This window comes from Lissotriton helveticus, chromosome 4_1 (assembly GCF_964261635.1).
Source record: "Lissotriton helveticus chromosome 4_1, aLisHel1.1, whole genome shotgun sequence".
Lineage (NCBI taxonomy): Eukaryota > Metazoa > Chordata > Amphibia > Caudata > Salamandridae > Lissotriton > Lissotriton helveticus.
In genome coordinates this window covers 1438339784-1438364136 of record NC_136063.1, presented here as the reverse complement: position 1 = coordinate 1438364136, position 24353 = coordinate 1438339784, and the positions used below count along the sequence as shown (strand labels likewise).

At 44.2% G+C, this 24353-nt stretch overlaps 1 protein-coding gene across 2 annotated transcripts in view; it reads right to left on the bottom strand.

The window, feature by feature from the left end:
- Positions 1-3724: 3724 nt before the first annotated feature.
- The window catches only part of LOC144829154 (leukocyte elastase inhibitor-like), a 105183-nt gene continuing 84554 nt past the window's right edge, over positions 3725-24353 (bottom strand). For both annotated transcript variants that reach the window (XM_078687999.1, XM_078688000.1), the window contains exons 8-9: positions 7019-7186; positions 3725-4302 (exon numbers count right to left, since the gene is read on the bottom strand). In XM_078687999.1, the coding sequence (XP_078544125.1) occupies positions 3898-4302; positions 7019-7186 (573 nt within the window). In that variant the 3' untranslated portion in view covers positions 3725-3897. The remainder of the gene's footprint in view (positions 4303-7018; positions 7187-24353) is intronic.

The following is a 24353-nucleotide window of genomic DNA, read 5'->3' as shown; positions in this document are numbered from 1 at the left end:
AGGTATCGGAAAAACGGTAATACCAGCGATGTCTTACCAGTGTAGCAAATAGGTCAGAGAATCAGCGTCGGGTAACCGTGTATCGGCGAGGACCAGGCTCCGTGACTAGCAGGAACCCGGAAGACGCCACGCATGCGCAGTAGCGCATTAAAAGTGTTTCGGAAAGTAGATTGTGAAGATGTTCATGCAGACCTTGTTGGTAGTACGTAGAATCCAGAACGACAATGGCACCGCCCTTGTCAGCTTTACATATAGTCAATGTTTGGTTGTTGGCTAGTTGTTTGATAGCTTGTCTTTCTTTCAGCATGAGGTTACTTCGGTTGTTTATTTGAGTGTCAAACAGTGAGTGCAAGTCCTGTTGCACTGCTTTCTCAAATACATCCAGAACCTTATGGCTGGTAGGAGCTATAAAGTTACTGGAAGGACGTAAACCCATAAGAGTATCTCTGTCTTGAGTGGTGGAAGGTACACAGATGTTATCAAAAAAGTGCCTTAGTCGTAGTGTTCTCATAAACTTGTAGAATGAGATAGAAATATCCAATTCATTAGTTTGGTATGTAAGAACAAAGTTCAAACCTTTTTGTAAAACTTGTTCCTGTGCTTGGTTTAAAGGACATTTAGAAATGTTGACAACTAGATTCTGTGACTTCTGGTCGATTTCGCCGGTGGGAGTAAATTGTCTCTGGCGTTTGGACCTCCTCGATCGTCGGTTGGTTCGGGACCAACATCTAAAAAAGAATCCGCATTAAAATCTAATATTGCTGCGCACTTCATTCAGCAGTCGCACAACCCGAGTCAGATACGATTTCTGATTTTGGAAACAGTGGAGAAACAACCACACAAGGATAACAACAAACAGCTACTACAGCGAGAACTACACTGGATATATCGACTGCAGGCGGTTCAGCCTAAAGGACTTAACGAACGCCTTGAATTTAGTTGTCACCTATGATTAATGTCTTGATACGAATGCCTTGATATTAGTGACCAATTGCATTGTAAATATTGACCTCCATTTAGCTGTGATATGATAGTAATTTTTGATTATTTGTATTCAGACAGTTCTTTTACCCGAGGGTGTAAGTATATGTTTGCCGACATTTTTATTGTCCTACATTTATGTTTTCTTTCATCTGATTCTCGTTATGTCATCATAGGATTTACTCAAGATTGCGTCATTATGTGTTATTTCTGTTGTACCTCAGCTTCCACTTTTTTATTTTTCCTGTCTTACGTTTTTACTTCCTATTATCTTTTTCTTATGTTTTGGCTATGAAGGATGCATGTAACTCTCACTCTACGTGTTCATTGTTCTATTTCCGCATACACGGGTGCCGAGCATGTCTCTTTTCCATGTCTACTTTCCGAAACACTTTTAATGCGCTACTGCGCATGCGTGGCGTCTTCCGGGTTCCTGCTAGTCACGGAGCCTGGTCCTCGCCGATACACGGTTACCCGACGCTGATTCTCTGACCTATTTGCTACACTGGTAAGACATCGCTGGTATTACCGTTTTTCCGATACCTTATGCTTCCTCGGCACTACGATTGTGTGTTTAACTGCACAGGGAAATACAATACATGGTTCCGCAATTCGCCATATTCTTGGTTCTTTTGCACCTTTTTTCCATGATTTATACAATCCGTGTTACTTTAAACCTTTAAATAGACACCGTTTTTCTTTGGCTGTTCTTATTTTCTATTGGTTACTGAGGACATACACGTGGAGTACCCTTTTAACTATCTTTTGGTTTCTACTTCATACCTTCCACTTTTCATTTTCAACACATTCATCTTCAGTTAGACTTGTATTCACTCGTCTAAATTTGCGCGCAAATACATGTATCCACCTGCTCCTGGATATTTGCTAGTGTACCTATTTTTGTCATTTCTATTCAATTACAGACCCCCTGAGGAAGCGCACTTTTGTGCGAAATGCATTGGGGATTCCAAAATTATGTGGAACACTAACATGTTTTTGAGAAACAAATATGGAATATAGGATGATATTATCCAATCATATGAATGTAATATGATAATTAACAAATAAATGGTCTAAATAAACGTAAACTGTATGGAGCTAAATCTACAATTTATTTTGGACTAACTACGTGCAACAATAGACAGCATCTGTGTGCTCAAAGAGTACTTCAGGTTATTCCTACTCGCTGTAGGATTTCCCACACATCCCACAAGGACACTTCCTAATCCACAGAGCGGTTACGGGGGCCATGAGGCGACATTGGGGTGCAGGCACGACTGAACCACCCCGACATGCCACCTGTGAATACATAAGCCTAGCTGAGGGACTATAAAAGCAGTTGCATGTCTCTATAGGGCCATAGGGCGAGACTCTATACAGCCGCTGGACGGTTGAGAGATCAATGGGGGGAAGATATTGCCAGACCACTGGAGAACAAGGACTGGGAGAACATACTGATATGGACAACCAAAGTATCCCGAAACGCACGTTTCAGTCTGACCAGCTTTTATATTCTTCACCGAGCATACTTAACCCCAGAACGTATTAATCAATACTTTGCTAGAGACAACGCCACGTGCCCGAGATGTAATGTTGTGCACGGGGTGACGTTCATTCACATGGCATGGAGCTGCCCATCCTTGACGCCCTATTGGCAGGAAGTGACTAGGGAGACAGCTAGGATAACAGAGAGGGTAATCCCATGCACACCGGCACATGCCCTGCTCAGCTTGTTCCCTCACACCGCCAAAACTAAGAGCATGGACAGGTTCCAAGATCTCGCCTTCATACTTGCAAAGTTAGAAATTAGTAGCAGATGGAAGAATCTGGACGGCCCCAATGTCCACAGATGGAAGCGGGAGCAGGTGAAATGGGCTGGATGCGAGGGCAGGGTTTTACTTCGCAACACAAGGCGAGGGATAGGCAAGATGGAAAGGGCTCAGGCATGGGAGGTTCTGATGGAAGAATTGAGGCGCGAAGGCCGAGATTCTGAGGCCTCCACCCCCGAGAGAATATCACAACAGGAGAATTCCCAGAGGCAAGGTCAGTATGGGGTCATAGAGCAGAACCCGAGAGATGGGGCCTCCTAATACCCTTAGCCACAGGAGGGATTAGACCTGGAAAGGGGGCGACAGGGTAAGCAAACACACATGGGGCATTGGAAATTGCATAGCAAACTATTACTATGCAAAAAGAAAGACGCAGGGCGCAGTATATGCATAATATGTACTAAGATTTACCGTCCATGCGAATGCTATGAAATTAACTGTACCACCATTGCCGAAATGGATGACTGTTATGTAAAAGGCAATAACGTCTGTTTAAAAAAAAAAAGAAAGGGGTGAAATGTCTTCGACCTTGCATACTGACTATTGTATATTTAACTTGAGTGGGATGGTTTGTGGCTAATTGTACTGTGACATAAATGAAATAATTTTTACACGTGTCACTTGTCTTGCCTGAGTAAATCATTTTGTGTTCTTTTGGTGCTACATACTACTTTTGACTGTCAACAAATATGGTTTCAAGTTTTATAGTAAGAAATTGAGTCTTGGCTAAATTAATTGACATGATGTGAGACCGACTGTTTCTTGTAAGGACTGTTATTCCTTTAAAATATTATGCACCCTTGGTTCCTATGCACCCTTGGGTTCCCCCTTGTTTTTCGTAAAATAGTACACACAATCAACTGATTGCAAGGGTTTGTATACTAACCTAATCTAAAATGGGTAGTTGCCTTTCCTTGTTTGTTTTCTCTCCCCTCTCCCTCTGGCTTTTCTTTTCTTTCCTCGTGTCAAAATTATTTCCCCCATGATTTATTAGTAGAATATACTGCTGCATCTTTTAAGTACAATGTGAGACATGACGTGCCACATTTTTAACCCTATCTATTGTCACAGCCTGCCACATTGGTCACTATGGGGTACAGAATCTGCCATAGAAGAGGATGCTGCGGGTCATCTCATGCTGGATAAAGAAGATGAAAGGATGGTCTGCCTCGAACTTCACGGCGATGGGGAGACTTTTTACAGCTATAATGCCTGCAGTGGCAGCCGCAGCCTCGGTGCCTTCTTCATTAACCTCCACAACGGCCTGATGAAAGATGTGGGACAGGAACATGTCCCTTTTGGCAGACATTCCTGTGAGATCAGCTTTTCCCTCCATGAAAACATCACTCATCCCCATGCTGCTCAGAGTTGATTTGAGGTTGTATTTTTCTTCCAGCTTGAATCTGGGCAGGTCCAACTCAACTTGAGACATCTCCATATTCTCTGGGTTGCACCACTTGGCTATGTTTTCAAAATTCAGGTGTTCTTCCAGCTAGAATTTGGATAAAGGACAAACAATTGAAATTTACGAAACTAAGAAAAATAGCAATTGATCGCTGTCGCCATAGGAGAAACTTACAAACACATCTATCTGCTGACACTCATACTATTTACATGTGTTTCTATCTGTATAAGAAACTATTCCTTTAGCATTACGAGCATATCAACAAGGAAATATTAACACCTGCCAGTGTAGCAACTTGTTTACAGAATGGTTAAGTGCATGCATTGACATAACAGGTAAAGGAGATGCGTGCAGAGTTTGCTATACAGAGTTACAGACAGTCTGACATCTTGTTTTAAATCAAAACTAAAGGGGGTGATGGCGGAGTGTTGAACATTGCAGGCACTCACCCCCAGTCAACTGATTTGGGTTTAATCCATCATCATTCTTTAGCTCACTCCGCCACCCCAGTTCAGACATGGCAATATACAAATCAGTCTGACCCTGTGCCTCAAAGCAGCAGTCCAGCCCGAACTGCCAAGCCATATCTTCCCTGGACCAGAAACAAGCATCCCGGGACCGGTTTCTGGCTAATCAGCCGTCATCAGCCAGGCTAGCTTGAATTCAGTGGCAAAGTGAGCAAGGGACTGACGTCTGGGCATACCCTGCCAACTTGGGGAGAACAAAGCAAAACCAAAGGGGATGATTGACAGAGTGTTGAACATTGCAAGCACTCACCCCCCAGTCAACTGATCTGGGTTTAATCCATCATCATTCTTTAGCTCACTACGCCACCCGAATTCAGACATGGCCATATGCAAATCACTATACATTTTGACTTATGTGATGGACCTTTGAAATTACTTCAGAAAATACTTTGGATGGGTGCTGATTCCTTATCGCCCATATGCAAATCAGTCTGACCCTGTGCCTCAAGGGAACAGTCCAGCCCGCACTGCCAAGCCATGTCTTCCCTGGACCGGAAACAAGCATCCTGGGACCGGTTTCTGGCTAATCAGCCATCATCAGCCAGGCTAGCTTGAATCCAGTGGCAAAGTGAGCAAGGGACCCAGGTCTGGACATACCCTACCAACTTAGGGCGAACAAAGCAAAACCAAAGGGGATGATGGACGTAGGGTTGAACATTGCAAGCACTCACCCCCAGTCAACTGATCTGGGTTTAATCCATCATCATTCTTTAGCTCACTCCGTTCCACAGTTCAGACATGTCCATATGCAAATCAGTCTGACCCTGTGCCTCAAGGGAACAGTCCAGCCCGTTCGCTTTGTTCCAACATACCAGCGGGTTAGGCACAGTCTGAATTAGTGACTTTAGTGGTTCACCCTGACAGGGATTGTAGGTGTTCCTTGAGCAGGGCTGCCACCCCATTCAACCAACAACCCAATTTCTCACACCAGCATACATACATTCATTACGTGTAATATATTTCTGCCGGAGAACAAAAATCTTTGGTTTGTGCAAGGCTCACGAGGTCCTCTGACATATAAATATAAAATATGAATAAAACAAAAGCAAATCAAAACATAATGACTACAACATATAGGACTTGCACAAGAAAGATGGAGCATTTATTCACTAGTTTGCAGGGGCTCTGGCTTGCAGTGATTACCCATGACATTGTTTTGTTTGCAGTGACACACAGCCGAAACAGAATGTCTTAAAGAGGAGGCTTTTGCCCCTCTCTCTTGTGCATGTTCTATATGCCATGGTCATTATGTTTTATTCATTTTTTGTATTTTTTATGTCACAGGATCTCATGAACCTTGCATAATTAGCTGATTGTTCTCTCCTGCAGAGACATATTACTGGTACTACATGTTTTTATGCTGGTGACGTATGTATGAAGTCAGGGAGACAACTGTGGAAAAGTTAGGGATCCTGGTCCTGACAAAACACAACCACCCCCTGTGGGGGGCATAGAAGGGGCTGAAACATGTTGACCGGCTTAGTGTAGAAGCAATAATCTCTCTGGTACATACAATTTGTTTTTAACAGACTCACTTTCGCCCCACCATTAAAAGTGAAAGTCCCCAGGGTAGACAGTCACGATTTTTATCCCTTTCTTGTCTGGATCTTTGTCCTCATTTTCCTGCAAAATATTCTCGATATCTTAGAGGGCCTGCCCTACACTAGAGGATTCTTTGACAAGCACATGGTGACCAGTGATGAAGCATGACACCCAGTGAGGTGTGTCAGGTCATCCCGTACAATAGTTTGTGATGTCAGGGTCTTGATTTATGCATTAGGGCATACTCAGGTTCTCAACAATAGGGTATTTACCCGAACAATGGGTTTCTCTTAGCCCCATCCAGTCGCATTTGCCATATGTGGTTATGACATTGAAACACATCATCTTTCCTTTGACGCCTTTTTCAATACAAGTCGTGTTGGGCTAGATCCACCAACTGGATCCACCTTAGGAAGGGAATTGGTCACCGAGAGTGTACTGAAAGCAGTCAATAGTTTTTTCCTTGAAATTATCTAGTTCAAGATGGATATCTGATTATTAGTGGATATCTTGGCATTTATAATATCTGTTTCTCCATATTATTGGCATACGACAAAATGCCTGGGCAGCCAGAAGCTCCTGACAAACGAAACAAGCAGTAGATTCTTGTTATGCATTAAATCTTCAGAAGGGAACAGTGTGCTTGAAGTTATGTTGTACTAAATCCTCCGGCATCAGACCGCCAGGGTGTGTGTTACTGGTTGAAATAGCACAAGGTTGTTTTCTGCTGTTACCTGTTCCAGTCCTGTGGAGTCATCATTAATGTCATCTGGGAGCAGTATGATCATGCTTAGGTCGTTGCCAACATAGGGGAGCTCGAGGACCGTGGTCTTCAGTTCTTCTATGTAGAGCACGTGAAATGCCCCTCTCTGGAACATCATCTGGACAGGTGTAGATTTAGCCTACAGAAAGGGAATATCACACCTTGAACACAACTATTTTGCTTACACCAATAAAGAAAAGAAGAAATGTTCCTCTTATTTGTGCATATAGTGATAGCTATTTTTCTAAGATAAACTACTTTAGTAGAATGGAGGGGGCATTCGATCCACATACGGCCTGATTCGAAAAATCTTTTGTACACATGGTTGTATTACTACTGATGCATTCAATCAAAATTTGCGTGCATCTCAGATTGTTTTCAGATAAGGTTAGGATGGGGTACCATGGGGCCTGATGTATAAAGGAGGAGTCTCAAACCCTTTGATGATTTTTGCACACCTCCACCTTCATTTTGCGATGGGACTCAAGTCCTAAACTGTGGCATTGCAAAATGTTTATTCACTGGCAGTTGCGGAAAGTCCTACCTAGTTAATATTTATGAGGCAGTAGCCTTTTTGCGACTCCTTGTAAATGGCTGCGAATGAAGGAATGGAGGCCGGAAGACCTCTGTTCCCGCATTTGTATTTCTTGCATGCTCACTTCTTTTTCAAAATAAAAAGTGTACATACATTTAATAGCACGGAAGGGCAACATGGATGTCGACTCACCAAAATGCCAGGTGTAGCGGAAGTTAATTCACATGCCCCTTGACTTTCACTTTAACGCACACATACATATGCTTATACATAAACACGCATTCACACATACACGTACACACACTCACATATGCACACACACATCTACACATGCACACATACACACACTCTCTCTTACATAAACACTCTCAAAACTGAAAGCACACATATAACACATGCATTTGAAAGCATTTTTTTTTCTTACCTCAGCTGCTAGGAAAAGTCATATTCCAGTTATTTGTACTCCATTTCTTATTAAACTAACAGCGAATAATGAAATATATTTACTATTAGTATGATAACAAAAATTGACAAAAAACGAGGTGAGTGAAGCCCCCACCAACGTCCATAAGAACGAGCTGCTTTTGTTCCTGCCACTGATTTTGCCACTGCTGACACTAGGGGTCGCAAAAGCAGTGGCAGGGATCACAAGGGGCATGCCAGGTGTCGCAGCAGCATCCATGGTAGACAAATAGTGGTCTTCAGGACCATCTCTGCTACCTCTAATGCCAGCAGTCACGATTCACAAGGTAAATCTTTAGATCTTGTTAACTGATGAATGCACAATTGTAGTTTCGCACCAGAGGCACACTGCATATCACTTGAAAAGGAGACTGCATGCTCATTACACACCTCATTTCCTTTACATGTTTGTGTGGGTTACAAGGCGCAAGCAAGTTTCTGCTTAGGAACAATCCCTAGGATCACTTTGTACCTCTGCCAATGGCTTTGACGCTCTAACAGCCAGATTCATCATTGTAAAATCGGCTCGCAAGGGGCCAGATTCTGAGAATCTGGCCCTTTGCGAGCGCAATTTTTGCATTTGGGATTCATCACCCCAAATGCACAAATCGAAAATTGCGAAATCGCTAAATTGTGAGGAATTGCATTTAAGGAATCTCTATTTGAGATTCCTTAAATGCAATTCATGAACCATTTTTGAATTGCGAAATCGCTATTTTGGGCCGCTATTTACCGCGAAGTCTGACTTCTTGGTAAATAGCGAAAACTTAGAAAAATGCACTTTAGTGCATTTTTCTAAGTTGTATGTTACACACACACACACATGTCCTTTGGACATGTGTGTGCGCAACATCAGTCTACATTTACATTTCAGGGGTGCTACAGGGTGTCCTTTGGACACCCCTGGCACCCTAGAAATCGCATCCTTATTTGCGATTAGCAAATTGCTAATCGCAAATAAGGAATGACTCCCCATTCATTTAATCGCAAATAAGGAATGACTCCCCATTCATTCCTATGGGCCTTTGGCCCATAGAATGAATGGGGAGTCATTCCTTATTTGCGATTAGCAATTTGCTAATCGCAAATAAGGAAGCTGTAGAAATCGCAAATAATATTGCGATTTCTACATGAATCCCGTTTTGCGAGTCATTACTAGCGATTCCCTAATAATCGCTATTAAGGACTCGCAAATCGGGACAGTGATGAATCTGGCTGTTAGTCTTTATGGCGATTTCTGGGAGTTTACATGGAGTTCTCTTGATAGATAACCCTCGACGTGAAGAGATCCCCTGCCGCTGTGCCCATATAGAATCGTAATCTAACATTAGAAGTAAGTGCAGTACCTCAGCGCCATGATCTTGTATGTTGTTTTGACGGGGGACCTTCTTTCCCAGTTGTGGGGAGATGGAGCATTCCCTTTGGGGTAGAATAATTTCCCGATTTTTTGGTTGTCTCTCAGAAAGGGGCTGGCCAAACTGTTCTCGCATAATGTTTGAGAACACGTTGTAACAAATGCATACTAGATATATAGATGCAGGGGTTAAATGGAAATTCCACATCACTAGCAGTGGATGATTAGAGACGGGTCCATTCAAGGCCCGCTCTATGTTTTTTTCAGAAATAACCTTTGGAAAAAAACACCCCAAAACTTTTAAAGCTCCAAGTATAAGGAAGCACACAAGGGTGTTTGGGTGTTTTGGATGTTTTACACTTCGCAAATTGCACGTGCTCACAAAAATGTCAGAAATGTTGTTTTTGTTGTCTGTTTGAACAAAATCTTTTTCTTTCAGAGTTGTAGGCATTGGAAATACTGAGAGAACCTACCCTGGGTAGAACCGTGAGTTTACCTATACATATGCACACATCCCCAAGGTTAGGGTATGCCTTAGGGTGCGTATACCGCCTGGGGGATTTTCATTTTTATTCTGGTCCTGATGAAAGCTTTGCTGAGCTAGCGTATAAAAGCAGAAATATGTCGACCTATTCACTCCATAGGATACATTTGGTTCGAATTTATAACCATTAGTGTCCGATTCACATGGTTTTAATGATCGTGGTCTGACCCTTCATTAAAGTTTCTTTGGGGATCAGTCTGCCATCTTTTAACTCACTATTTAATCAATCCTTTTGAGCATCATTTCACACGTCCGATACATACCAGCTCTGCTGCAACTCAGGCGTGGTAGCACACCAGGGAGACATTCGGTCTCCTTGGTGGAACCCTATGATGAAGCATGTCATCAACTATGTTGGTGAGTGAGGGTTCTCCTTTTTAACGAAGGTTACTTCCCACTTTTCACACACCCTTACATTGTGTACCTTCTTTCTTTGATTTGTTTGGAGGCTGCAAATTTTGGTAACACCACTTTTTTATGTCATTTTGCACTCTTAGGGGCAGATGTATCAAGATTCCATTTTGCGATTCCTAAATAGCGATTTTTAAGGAATTGCTATTTAGAAATAGCAAAATGGAATGTATGAAAAAAATCGCAATTTTTTTGCGATTCCTTAATCTTCCTTATTTGCGAATTCACATTTTGCGAATTCGCAAATAAGGAATACTTTCCCATGCATTCCTATGGGCCAGGAGGCCCATAGGCATGATTGTGAAGTAATTCTCAAATTGCGAATTCGCAATTTGCTAATCGCAATTTGAGAATGATTTCAAGGGTGCAGGGGTGTCTGAAAGACACTCTGCTGCACCCCTGAAATGTACATGTGTGTACATATGGCGCACATACATGCCCTATGGGCATGTGTGTGCATCACATGCCACCATCAAAAATGCCAAATTGTGCATTTTTTAAAGACTTCGCAAATTACCATCAACTACAAGTTGGTGGTAATTTGCGAATTCTTAAACAAAAATAGCATTTAAAAAATGCTACATACATAGCATTTAAGGAATCGCAAAATTGCGATTCCTTAAATGCTATGGCAAAATAAGGAATCGCAAATTTTTGCTATTACTTATTTTGCGAATTTTTGATGCATGCCAAAACATGCAAAAAGGCCTTTTGCGATTCGCAAAGGCCGAAATTCTGCGAATTTCGGCCTTTGCGTGTCGCAAAAGGCTTGATACATCTGCCCCTTAGTCACTCCTTTATTGTTCTAGAGTTAATATTGGGGGAAGAGGAGTGGAATTTATCCCTACCTCTCTTGTTGTTGGAATATATGGGTTACAAAAGGCCCTTTGCAAGTTGGAATTAATATTTTGACTTGCAGTTTATTTTTAATACACTGCTACCCAATGTATTGTGGACGCAAAGTTTGAGGGTAGTTTCGGAGAGAGCCATTTCCAAATGTTGAGAACTCACAGAGCCACAGTTTTCACTAACATTTGCAATGCATTTCCAACACTAGGCGTTTACATAAACGTACACCTCATAAGAAGTAGGTAAAAGTAGGGGTGGCTCCCCTGCTAAGGCGGAGGAGCATCGCCCCACTGCTCTCAGAGCAGTGGGAAAAGGAAAAATAAAGTGATAATAACATTGTTATTATCATTTTATTTTTCCTTTTCCCACTTCTCTGAGAGCAGTGGAGCGATGCTCCTCCGCCTTAGCAGGGGAGCCGCCCCTACTTTTACCTACTTCTTATGAGGTGTACGTTTATGTAAATATTAGCATTGTATACAAATAGAGATTAACCTATGCCTGATCATGCTTTTTAACCTCCCATGTTGTCTATTTGTTCAGCTGTTGGCCTGGAATTCATGAAGGATAGCATGGAGAGTCACTTACAAGAAGTACACTTTTCTGTATTTCTTCGCTTTTAAAAATAAATACAGGCAATTAGTAAACATGGAAAACTGGAAGCCTTAGTTATGAATGCTATAGAAATCATAGATGTATGGCTGCAAATCTGTGGTATCTCTCAGTTTTATTAAATCTGACACTTAGTGGGGGGGTGTGGCCTGCTGCGAAGCGGAATGGCCGCTACTTGAGTGTGCTCCGCCGGCCGGGACAAAATCCTGTTTAAATCCTGCATGACGGATAGTCCAAATGCTGCCCAGGTCAACTGCATGACCAGCTGCTAGTGTGGAGAGTACTCGGCAGACGTTTTGAAGCCCTGACGGCATCTGGAGCTGAGATACGAGCAGTGGTGCGGTTGCAGGGGGACGGTGAGGCGCTGTGCTGCGCTGCCATCGGGTCGTGCTAAAATCGAGCCCGCGGCTGCTGGAGGTGCATGGGCCTTTGTCCGCCAAGAGGAGCCTTGCCCGTATGCTGTTGCTGATGTACCCTGTCTGAACAAACAGCGCCTCGCAGTCACGGCGGAGAAGATTGTTTGTGGCCGCCTTATGTCGAGGAAGAGTGCGGGACATTGGCGTGCCGTTTGCTGGAGTCTGCGGCTGTGAAGAGCCTGCGGTGTGGCCGAGGGCGGACCAACTGCAAGGTTTGCCGCATGGTCCGCTCCTGCCCACCGGTGACTGTGAGGTGAATTTCGGGGGGCTGCGAGATAGGAATTGCCCAGAGCGGGCGTGCCCCTGCCCTACCCGCATTTGATCCCCATGGGGATGGTGCTATCAAGTGGCTGGAAAGTGGGGCCCTGTCCACCATTTTGTGGAGCCAGCGCGTGTTGCCCGTGATTGCCGCCCGACTTTCTGAACTGCTGCACTAGGGATGTGCTTGCATTGAGGACGGAGCGTGTGTGGAGCCCCCCCCATCTGCAGATACATGCATCCTGTGCCTTCTGGGATGGCCCCGTGTTGGTAGGGGGGTTGGCAGAGCCTGCTAGGAATGAGGTGATGCGACCTCTTCACACTGAAGCCGCTTACGTTCACCTGCCACGGAGGTGCGGAGCTAGACCTGCCTGACTGAGGGCATTGGAGTGGAACTGCCAAGTGGGTGTGTTGAATCTGGCTGCCAAATATCCTGCAGCCCTGCACTTTACTTTTGTGGTGAAGTGGGCCACATGTGCGACGATACAGGTATCAGGCTCTAGGTGGAGGCGAGCTGTTTACCGAAAGGCTGGTGGGGCTGTGGAATCCTAGCTGCTCGTCTGGGAGTTCATCAGACAGTGTCACAGTGTGGGCTGGAACCGTGGGACGCCACTGAAGCCCAGATTATGCACGGAGTGGAGTTCGGGGCGGAAGTTGCAAGAGGTGGTGCTGACACGTGGAACCGCCATTTTGCCCCTTTGAGAGCGGGGGAAGCGCAAGCGAGAAACACCTAGGAAGCTATCAGCAGTCTTCGTGGTTGAGAGAGCGCACACATCACTGGGTCAGAAACCCCTGGCTGAAGCTCCTCCAAGGCCGATCATCGCGAAACTCTTGAATTATCAGGACAGGGATATAATCCTGAGGAAGGCCAGAGAACTGGGGCAGATTACGCACAAAGGCAACAAGATCTCGTTCTATCCGGATTTCACCCTGGCGGTACAGGTGGCGAGATGTGAGTTCCTACCACTGAAGCGGATTCTTCTACAAGCGCAGATCCCATACTCCCTGCTGTACTCAGCCAAGCTCAAAGTATACTTAGATGGAACTACCCACTTCTTCATTGATGCAAAATCTGCTCTGAAATTCGCCAAGCATGTAGGAGGGAAGAAGGACCACAAGCGGCAAGAGGTCATGGAGGCGGCTGGTGGTCATTTAAGTGACAATGATTGACTTGGGTATCGTATTCTCGCACATGCTGTCTCGGCTGCATTATTAGGTTGTACTTTTCTGATTATTAATGTATATGTCAGGTTTATGAGTCATATACTCCAATGACACACTATCTTTCATTGTTCACACAGAAATATAGAACTGGGCGTCTTGAGACATCCGCAGTTCTCTTGGCCACCTTGTATGACACAAGGTAGCTCGCCAGCATTGCTACGCCTCCATGGGAAGGTTCCCGATTTCACTGCCTCTTTTTTTTGTGTTATTCATTGATGGGGTGGGTCATCTACAACCTGATTGGGGGTTGGAGTGGGTGGTGGATGACAGGGGGGGCTTATTTTGTTGTTCAATGTCAGTATCAATGTCCATTGGTATTTAGCCATTGTCGCTTTAGGTGGGACAATGTTTTGAATTGCTTAACTTGGAATGTTCGGGCTCAATGATGGTAGGAAGTCGAGACTGGTACACGCTTACTTGACACGTCATAATATCGACATTTGCCTCTTACAAGAGACGCATTTGAATGCGTCGCCGTCCCAGAGACTTCGCCATGGAAGGTGGGGTCATGTATATTCTGCTATATACTCAAATTATGCCCGCAGGGAGGCTGTCTTAATCAAACGTGGATTGGACTGGAAGGAGGGGCCAATCAGCGGAGATCCGGAGGGCAGATATGTTTTGATACAGGGTTCCCTGTGTGATGTGCCCATAGTTGTTGTTGCCATATACGGCCCTAATGTGGACTCCCCCAACTTTTTCAATACTGTCTGGACAAGGGTCTGGGCGACTGGCTGTAGCACGATCTTATGGGGGGGAGACTTCAATGCTGTCCTGGATGATGCGCTTGACAGAAGGGGAGCTGCCCGATCTTTGCACCCAGCAGCTAGCTCTGCCCTGAAGGCGATCATAGCTGACGGCGAGTTGGTGGACACATGGCGAAATAGACATCACTCATTGAAGACAGGTACCTGCATCTCCGATCATCACAATGCGTGGTCCTGTTTAGTTTTCTGGTTGGTGTCTAGAGATGTGGCTACTTGGACTACTAGTGTAGAGCATATGCCGCGCGTCTGTCCGACCATGCTCCATGTCTCTTGAAATTAGTGATCCCCAACCTGCCAAGGCGTGCATTTTCTTGGCGACCGCCACCTCACGTTCTCCTGAATGAAGCCTTTAAGGGGGAGATCCGGAAATATATCATGATTACTTTGAGATAAACACGGGGTCGGTTGGTACTGAGGCCTCACTCTGGGAGGCGTTTAAAGTGGTGATAAGAGGCCACTGCATAGCCCGTCAAGCGGGGGTTTTGAAAGCCATAAGAAGCACGATAACGTCTATAGAGGCCGACATAAAGTGCCTTGAGACACAATTTTATGACACAGGGGATTTAGAAATGTTTGGATTATTGAAATTTAGACTGTTAGTGTTAGATTATGCTGAGGAGGCGCACCGAGAGGTGACATTTTTAGGTAAATATGCAGAGGCCAGGAGATATGGAGAGGAGGAGAGGCCGGGGCATACACTGGCGGGCATGATCAGGTCGCCGAAATCCACAACTCATATTCATGAGGTACGTGCTGCAACAGACACCACACTTAGAGGCCAGGGGAAATTCTGAATGCCTTCACTAGCTTGGTTCAACAACACTCACAGGAAATATATGGCTCCCCCAATAACAACGGAAGACGTCGCCCTAGTCATCAGGAGCCTGCCCCTTGACAAGGCCCCTGGCCCAGACGGGCTGACCACGGCCTTTTACAAAACCTACGTTACAGAGCTGGTGCCCAGACTGTTGGCGGTGTATGAGAAGGCCTTAGAGGAGGGAATGCTGCCCAGAACCATGAGAGAAGCCATGATTATTACACTGTTGAAGCCCGGCAAACCACAGGAGGAGATGAACTCTTACAGACCTCTTTCACTATTAAATGTAGATGTCAAAATACTTGCTAAATTGTTCGCTAACTGGCTACAGCCACTACTCCCTATGATAGCGCTCCCCGATCAGTCGGAATTCATCCCGGGCAGATCGACATCGCACAATCTTTAAGGACCGTGTTCTCCACTCTACACTACCTTCACCAGACAGTCCACGCTGCAGTAGTGTTCTTAGATGCCACAAAGGCCTTCGACACCCCATGAGTGGCTGTATTTACTTGCCATACTGGGGCGTTTGGTATTTAGCCCGCTCTTTATTAGTCAGATCCGTCTGCTGTATACTTTGCCCAGCGCCAGGATCAGGGTGAACGGTCTAATTTCTTAACCCTTTCCTATTTCCAGAGGCACGAGACAGGGCTGCCCCCTGTCCCCACTATTGTTTGCCATAGCAATGGAGCCTTTGGCTGCCCGCATGCGACAACACCATACGGCATGGGGTATAGGGTTTAGCTCTAGGAGCCTCCTCATATCGCTATATGCAGATGACGTGACCCTCTGCCTCGTGGACCCAGAGGTCAATTTGGACCCAATATTGCTGGAATTCGTTCGCTTTGGCGGACTAGCTGGGGTCTCTGTTAACTGGTCAAAGTCGGTAATTTTTCCTTTAACTGGCACCACCCCACAGGTTACCTCAGAATACCCCCTGAAATGGGAGACAGAGGCGGTTAAATACTTGGGCATCTGGGTAAGTCGGGATGTCCAAGAAATTTGGAATTTGAATTTTGGGAGGGCTGTCGCGTGGTTGGAGGAGAAGGTTGAGATATGGGTGAAGCTGCCTCTGTCACTGACTGGGAGGTTGGCCCTGGCTAAGATGGTCATCTTGCCCAAGTTTCTGTACTTGTTCGCGAATATTCCGATTCCACTTACGCCGTAATTCTTGAACCCCTTCGATGCTCATGACGAGCTCAGCTCGTCATGAGGTACGCCTGTCGTACGCTCATGACGAGCTGAGCTCGTCATGAACCGCTGGTTTTTAAAAAACTCAGCGCACGGCGGGAAAATGCGCCGCACGCATGAGGTTAAGACTCTCAGATCTCACCTTGTAACCCTGGCCTGGGCGGGCGGTCACGCTAGGATCTCCTGGGACACATCGACTTTGCCTCTGAATCTGCGGGGCCTGGGTGCCCCGGACATGGTCCTCTATGTGCTCTGTGCTCAAGCTCAATATTTGCATTTTGGGTCCATCCGACCCCTTTTCAGCCCCATGTGACGGTGGAGCAGGATATGGCCACGCCTGTCCCGCTAAAGGTGGCCATCTGTGCGAAGGCAAGGCACCCCAGAGGGGATATAGATTCTGCGGGCACGCTGAGATGGGTGTGGGAGGAGCTGCGGAAAAGGGCAAGGGTCCCATTATTATATGCCCCCTCACTTTCGCTGTCGCAGAATCCAATGCTACCATGTATTGAAGGGGGGATTAGTAGATCCCTGGAGCAGAAGCAGCACCTCTATTCCTTTGCTGATTTATTCCCTGATAACGAATTCATGCCCCCCGGGCGGCGGAGGAGGGTGGGACTGTGACATTTTCAGAAATGTTCTTGTATTATAAATTGCGTACGGCGTGCTGTGCCATTAGTGACGATTTCCCGTCGGCTCGCTGGTCTTCCCTGCATTTGAGAACCTGGTAGGATCTCCGTCCCCCCGTAAGTTGGTATCCAGACTATACAGGCAGATGCAGGCCACGGCTCCAGTGATGGAGTCGAAGTCCCTTCAGTGTTGGAATGACGACCTTCCGGTGCCCCTAACCAAAGACCAATGGGCATTCTGCTGCGGTCTACTTACAGAGCTCTCGCCTAACTACAGGCTGCGCTTGATACATTTCAAATACCTACATAGATTCTATAGGACCCCCATAGGGCTGCGCAGGATGGAACTTAAAGAAGGAGATGACTGTTGGAGATGTGGCTTTTCCCCCGCCTCTTTTCTACACATAGCATGGTCTTGCCCGGCGCTTACAGAATACTGGTCTGAAGTCTTCACCTCGGTAAATCAAATTGTCGGACGGTCAGATGCCCCCTCTCCTGAACTGGGCATACTGGGATATGTCAAAAACACTCCACCCAAAACACGTAAATTGCATGCATTACTTCTCCTTTTCGCTAAAAGGAGGGTGGGGGTACACTGGGGTAGGAAACGAGTGCCCACGATTAAAGGCTGGCTGGCCAATATAGCATATAGACACACACAATTGGGACTATTCTGGGAGCTAATGCCGCCAACTTCCCGACCTCGTGACATTAGGGAACCTTATATACAATGGGCCAACATACAATCACCAAGAACCGAAGATGCGGGATCTGAGGTTGGGGTGCCTGCGGAGTGACCAGGTGGGTAGGGAGTGATCTCGTAAACAGGTGTAGGTGATAGTGTTCTTAGTGGCGAGCTGAGGCAGGTGGCTAAGTCTATGTAAGATTGTATGTTTTTTGTGGTGACCATTTGATGACTTCAGTATCCATGCATAAATGTGTTCGTTTTTTTGTGTATTGCTAGAGATCCCTCGAACTTGTACAAAAGTTAAGGATGTGTACATTCTCCACTTGCAGACACACCGTGATCAATTTTTGTATGCTTGTAGCATTATATGGCATGTGAGTATACCATGATTACTGACCAATGGACCTGCAAACTGGCAAGTTGTGTGGTTGTATTATGTTGTAACTAATAAAAATGCTAATAAACACAATATAAAATAAATAAATAAATACAAATCTGACACTTAATGTGTCATTTTTCAATATTCCAGTAGAATTTCAGTAAAAAACATCTGGTAATATTTCAATGTTTTCAGTGTATCCATAACAGGTATGTCTGTCAAATATACGTGTTTACAAAGACTATTGTGATTATTTTGCGTAGCTAGCATACATTCTTAACTGCAATTTTAAGAGGTTTACATTGGTAGCATATGGTTATGTCAGACAATAAGCTGAACATTTAGGAGTCAATTATGGTACCGGGAATATGAAATGGAGCAGTATAAGCAGGGAATAGGAAGACCAAGCTCACTGAAGCTGACATAGACTCCTTTTGGATGACCTTTTGCATGTACCGCTTACTCACACTCCATAGATAGGTGAATGCAAGAGGCAGCCAACGTCACAGCTCCTGGCCAACCACTCTCTCAGACAACTGCACAATCAACCCAGCAATGGTGCCTTCTACGGGCCTGATTTATAAAGATTTTCCCGTCACATACTCTTATAGTACTGCCAGCTCACTCCCTAATTCAAAGAGTGAGTCAGGAGTAGGCCACAAATAGCCTGACCTACTGCTGGAATTCAAAATCAAGGCAGGAGTACTACAAGAGTAAGGGCCTGATTTATGTGTCAGTGGATGGGTGACTCCATCACAAATATGACAGATATCCCGTCCGCCGTATTATAAGTGCCATTGGATGTAATGCACTTATAATGCAGCGGACAGAAAATCTTTTACTTTTGTGATGGAGAAACTTGTACTCCGAATTCTAAATCAGGCCCTATGTCACTAACACACATTGCAGCATCTTTGGGAATTGGGCAATAGAGATAATACTTACACTTGTTTGTTCCCAGTGCTCAAGACGAGATGCAGCCGTACAATTAGAATTGGTGCAAGGAAAAAAGAACAAGCACTGGCAATGCCAGTAGGTGTGGCTTTGATGTGCTGCACACTGCACTCACATAGACACACCTCTCACCTTACACTGACAAAGGCACATCACTCACCCTGCTTCCACACAGGGACAGCACTCATCACAGACTGATAAAGGCATGTCGCTCAAGTTCATTCACACAGGCTTAGCATTCACCCTGCACTCACAGGATTGCCACATACTCTGCACTTATACTGTCACACCACTCATTCTGCACTCATGTTGGCACACCACTTACCATGCATTTATACATAGGTACAACTCTCATCTTGCACTCACAGAATGACGGCTGCTTTGAAGCTCCTCCATGTTTTCACAGTGTAGGCGGCAATCGGCCTGCACTTTGTAAGGAGATTGGAGATCCCCTTGCAGGCAGGTACAGTCAGTGACTGCACCCACCTGCAAGGGGATGTCTGAGAGGTCCATAGGACCTAATTTCCCCACTCCATAGGGCTGTTCACAGGGGGCGCACTGACAGTGTGCCTCCTGAGACCTTTTTGCCTCTGTGCCTGCATCTGTCATACGACGCGGGCACAAAGGCAAATGGATTCCCTAATTTGCATGGGGATGTAAATCAGAGAACGCTGAAAGAAGATAGCGCTGGCGCTTTATGTGCGCCAGCGCTATCAGTATTACAGAAGGGGCCACACAAGCGTTCTGTAATAAAAACAGTGCTGCTGGGCATGCAAAGCGGGCGCAAATGCTTATTGTGCCCCCGGGGCACTTTGTGTAGTACGGCCCTTGTACAGTGTGAACACTTATTTGCACTTGTTTGAGCTGTGCAAACAAAGGGCCTGATTTAGATCTTGGCAGATGGGTTACTCCGTCACAATGGTGACGGATATCCCGTCGGCTGAAATATAAATCCCATACGATATAAAGGGATTTTTATTTAATCGGACGGGATATCCATCACTGTTGTGATGGAGTAACCCATCCGCTGAGATCTAAATCAGGCCCAAAGTCTTCACCTCTCTTCTTCTTTGCTCACTTGCCCACGGATGCCTGAGGGAGCATACTTAATGTCCACCATTACTTTTGATGAAGCGGAAGAGTCGTCACACGTATTACATGGGCACTACCGATGAATGCGACAGTGTTTCTGTACTGTGCACCTATCGGCTAGAAGTTTCTGTATCTGCTATTTACCATGCCAGCATTAAAAGGACTGAAATAAAAAATACAGCATTTTTGTGGGGCATGGCATGTTATATCTCTCACATTGCCCTACACAGCTCTGAATTCATTCTTACCATTCCTGCAGTCGCTCCCATGAACAGCTTGGCATCCATTTAGTTTGCTGTAACCATGTCTCATTCAGTATACATACTCAGGTTGATCACACCTGCAATACTATTAGGGAATCACACAAGATTAATGATGGTGGTTTGGGACTTGAAGGACGGAGTATCTGGTCTTGATTGAAAGGCATTTTTGGGGTGTTATGAATGAAGATACTAGAGAAAGACTCTAAAGCTTTCATTTTGCTCATCTTGTCTATATATTTATCAGTTTGCATATACTGTGCAATCACTGTAAAGGAAATAAAGAGTCTTCCATTTCTTTTCTCCAATATCACCCATAATCGGTTATGAGGTACATGACAAATATGACTATGTGTCGGCCAAATATCCTAATGATGATGATATGTTTCATGAAGAAACCAGACTTATGAAAGATTTATTTGGTTGGACGATTGCACTAGAAGAGTGCAAGAGAGAGGGATTTTGGAATTCAAGAAATTGCAGCAGTGTAACTCAGCATAACTGTAGTAGTGGCAACTATTTTCCAGCTCACTGCAAAAGCGATGCTACCAAGTTGTGACATCACTGATGTGCGAAGTCAATCTCTCATGTATGTAGTGTTGAACTGACTTTTTCGGTGGTATAGTAGTCGAGGGAGCTTGCACGGCGCCGTCTAAGATGGTGCCTGATAACGGAGCTCGTATCTCGTCGGGAGTGCCGTAATTGGCATGCGCCTCCTATGACTCATTTGGAATTGGGCAAATAACGACATCGGAACGTGTCCTGCATTGAATGAAGGTTTTTTTATCCTGTTATTTTGGTTTTTCTCATACTTATTTTGGGCTCCTAAACTTTTCTTCAGTATTGTGGCAGCCATTTTGTTTTTTGGTCACTTTGATTCCCCTCAGCATTGGACTGTTTGTGACTGCTTGTGGTGCTTTGCTCCCTCATTATATTAGTATTATATTGGTCTTATACTGATTTTTTCTTGTCTTAACCTCCCTTAGTCTGCTGAGATTTGCGCAACAGGCAGACTGACTTTTTTTCTGGCTCTGAGAGACAAGTGGAGGGAAACATTTGTTTATTGCTGTCTGCATTATTTTCTTGACTGCGTATTTCAAGATTATTTATGGGCAGAAGCACAAATGTATTATACTCAAATAAGAGTGGCACTTCTAGAGCATCTAAAGCTGATTCTTTGTGTACTGAGCCCTCCATGGACTGTTCGTTCTCTGTAGCAGTTATGGCTCAGTCGTCTGCCTCCCGCTCAGTACCTATGGCTAACAAACACCTCAAGGAAGATCCACCTTCTCCTCCTAAACTTCCTGCTCCTGTATCTTTAGATACTATTCTGGAGGAGATATGCGCCTTACGCTCATTTATTGAGGAGATTAACACTCGCCTACAAGTGATGGATAATAAGTGGTCCTCTATGGATTCCCGACTCTCCTTAGAGGAACAATGTGTCAGTGATGTCCAGGATGCCGCTGTAAAAATAGCAACATTGGAGAATGATATTTATCTGCTGAAGATCTCGAAAATAGTAACAGACGTAATAATCTATGTTTATATGGTCTTCCGGAGGTTCTTGAAGGGAATGATCCGATTGCTTTTTTCACATCCTTCTTTCCAAAACTTTTGGATCTCCCTCCTTCGACTAACTTGAACATACAGCATGCCCAGAGGCTGGGTCCTCGTCTGTCCTTCATGTCAGCCCCATCAAAACCTCTGGGAGTGATTTTTCTCTTCTTGCAATTCACAGACCTTCTTCAAGTGTTAAATGCAGCCAAGTCTAAGAAACGTCTTGTCCGGTCTGGTGCTAACTTGTTTATCTGCCAAGATGTCTCTACAGCAACTGCTAAACGGCGAAAGGACTTCCTTTTTCTAAGACCTGCTCTACGCACCCTTGGTGCCCGATATGATCTTTTTCATCCATGCTTCTTCAAAGTGACATTTCAGAATAATACGTCTACATTTGAAGATCCTGCAGACCTAAGAAAATTCATTCACTCACACTCTACAACATCGATGGAAATTCCTGGCTCTTCTTTCACTTGACTTTATAATTTTATATAACTATTGTTCTCAGTTATACTAATGATTGTTTCCCTTAAGGTTGCTTCTTGCTGTTTGTTTTCCCATTTTTAATATGTTGATTTTCTTCTTCAATTTCCTTGCAGGTTATTTGGAGTTCGGTTTGTCTGTTCCGTAACTGTTTTGTTTGCATGCTGGTGTTGGACCTTCTCCCTTGTCGACTGTGCCATCTTCATTTGTTGTCGCCACTCCTTCTTGTTGTCTTTTTCTTCCCTGGAAACGGTATATATTACAGTTGTCAGTTTGACTTGTACTGCCCATTCTTGTTGTATCTTTTGTCCCTCCTTTTCCTATCCTCTTCTGTCCTTCCCCTTTCCTTTCCTCTAGCATGTGTACTATTTTATTCTTCTTGGTACATCTGTTTTTTCTTTCTTTTACTTTCCCTCATTTTCATCCCTGAGGATCGTATGTTTTTTTTAATGTAATGTTTGCGTTTCTATTTTCAGAGTCATATCATAGAAAGTGAAATATTTTATTATTCTTATTAGGAACCAGATAATCTTCTCTCATTGGGTTTCTATAACCTTGAATCATTCTTTTTCAACTATTTTACTTTTTGAAAGAGGAAGCCTCCGATTTTAATTGTATTTGGGTTGGCTCAATCCCTATTAATGCTTATATGATGTTCTATGTATGTTCAATGTTTTCACATTCAGAGTCATATCGTGGAATGTAAAAGGTTTTGTTAATCCCATTAAGAGACAGAAAAAATTGTCTCACTTGGCTTTCTGTAACCCAGACTTAGTTCTTTTGCATGACACTCATCTTACGGAAGCGAAAGCCACTAAACTTAAACGTAATTGGGTTGACTTAATTATAGTCTGTCCTACGTTGACAAAGAAGAATGGAGTTGTTATTTTTTGTCATAAAAAGTTGAACTGCTCAGTTGTATCTAAGGGACTGATTCTGAGGGAAGGTGGTTGGTGGTTACATTACTCATTTATGGTATTTCTCTAACTGTTTTTAATGTTTATGGTCCCACTCAACCTGACTATTCATTATGGCCAACATTATAAAAAAATTAATTTAACATGAAGATTAACTTTTTATTTTAGGTGGAGACTGTAACCAGATGATTGATCCTTTCCTAGACCTGAAATCTAAGGTCCGTTTTGTCTCTCATAAACTGCACAAACAATTCCTCACAATTTCACAAACACATTTGGTAGATTCCTGGCATTTATGTAATCCGGATGCATTGGAATTTCCTTTTTTCGCCCCCCTCCCCCCCCCACGGGTCATTTACCCGTTTGGATTATATTTTTATTTCTAATTCCTTATCTCAAAACTTTATCTCTTCATCTCTTGAACCTATTCTTATCTACAATCATGCTCCAGTTGTCACAGATTTTGATCTGCTCCTTCTGCATGCCAAGTCCAATAAGTGGAGATTTAATAACTCTTTATTGAAGGATCCCACTTTTTCTTCTGCATTTACTTCCTTTGCTAATGAGTTCTTTTTATTAAATGTGTCGTCTGATACCTCCTCAATTATTGTGGGATACTTTTAAAGCAACTGCTTGTGGCTTTAATATTGACTATGTGTCCCAAAAAAAGAAACAATTTCTTACAAAACATAACATTCTTTTAGCAAACATCAAATGTTTAGAAAATCAATTTCACACTACTTCCTCTGATACCTCCTTAGAAGATCTTATCCGGGCTAAATTGGAATTTAATAAGTTATCTACTGAGAAGGCTTCCTGTATATTATTACGTAGCAGTGCACGATATTATGGAGGCTGTAATAAAGCAGGGTCCCTTTAACTAAGTATCTTAAATCACGAAAAGAACGCT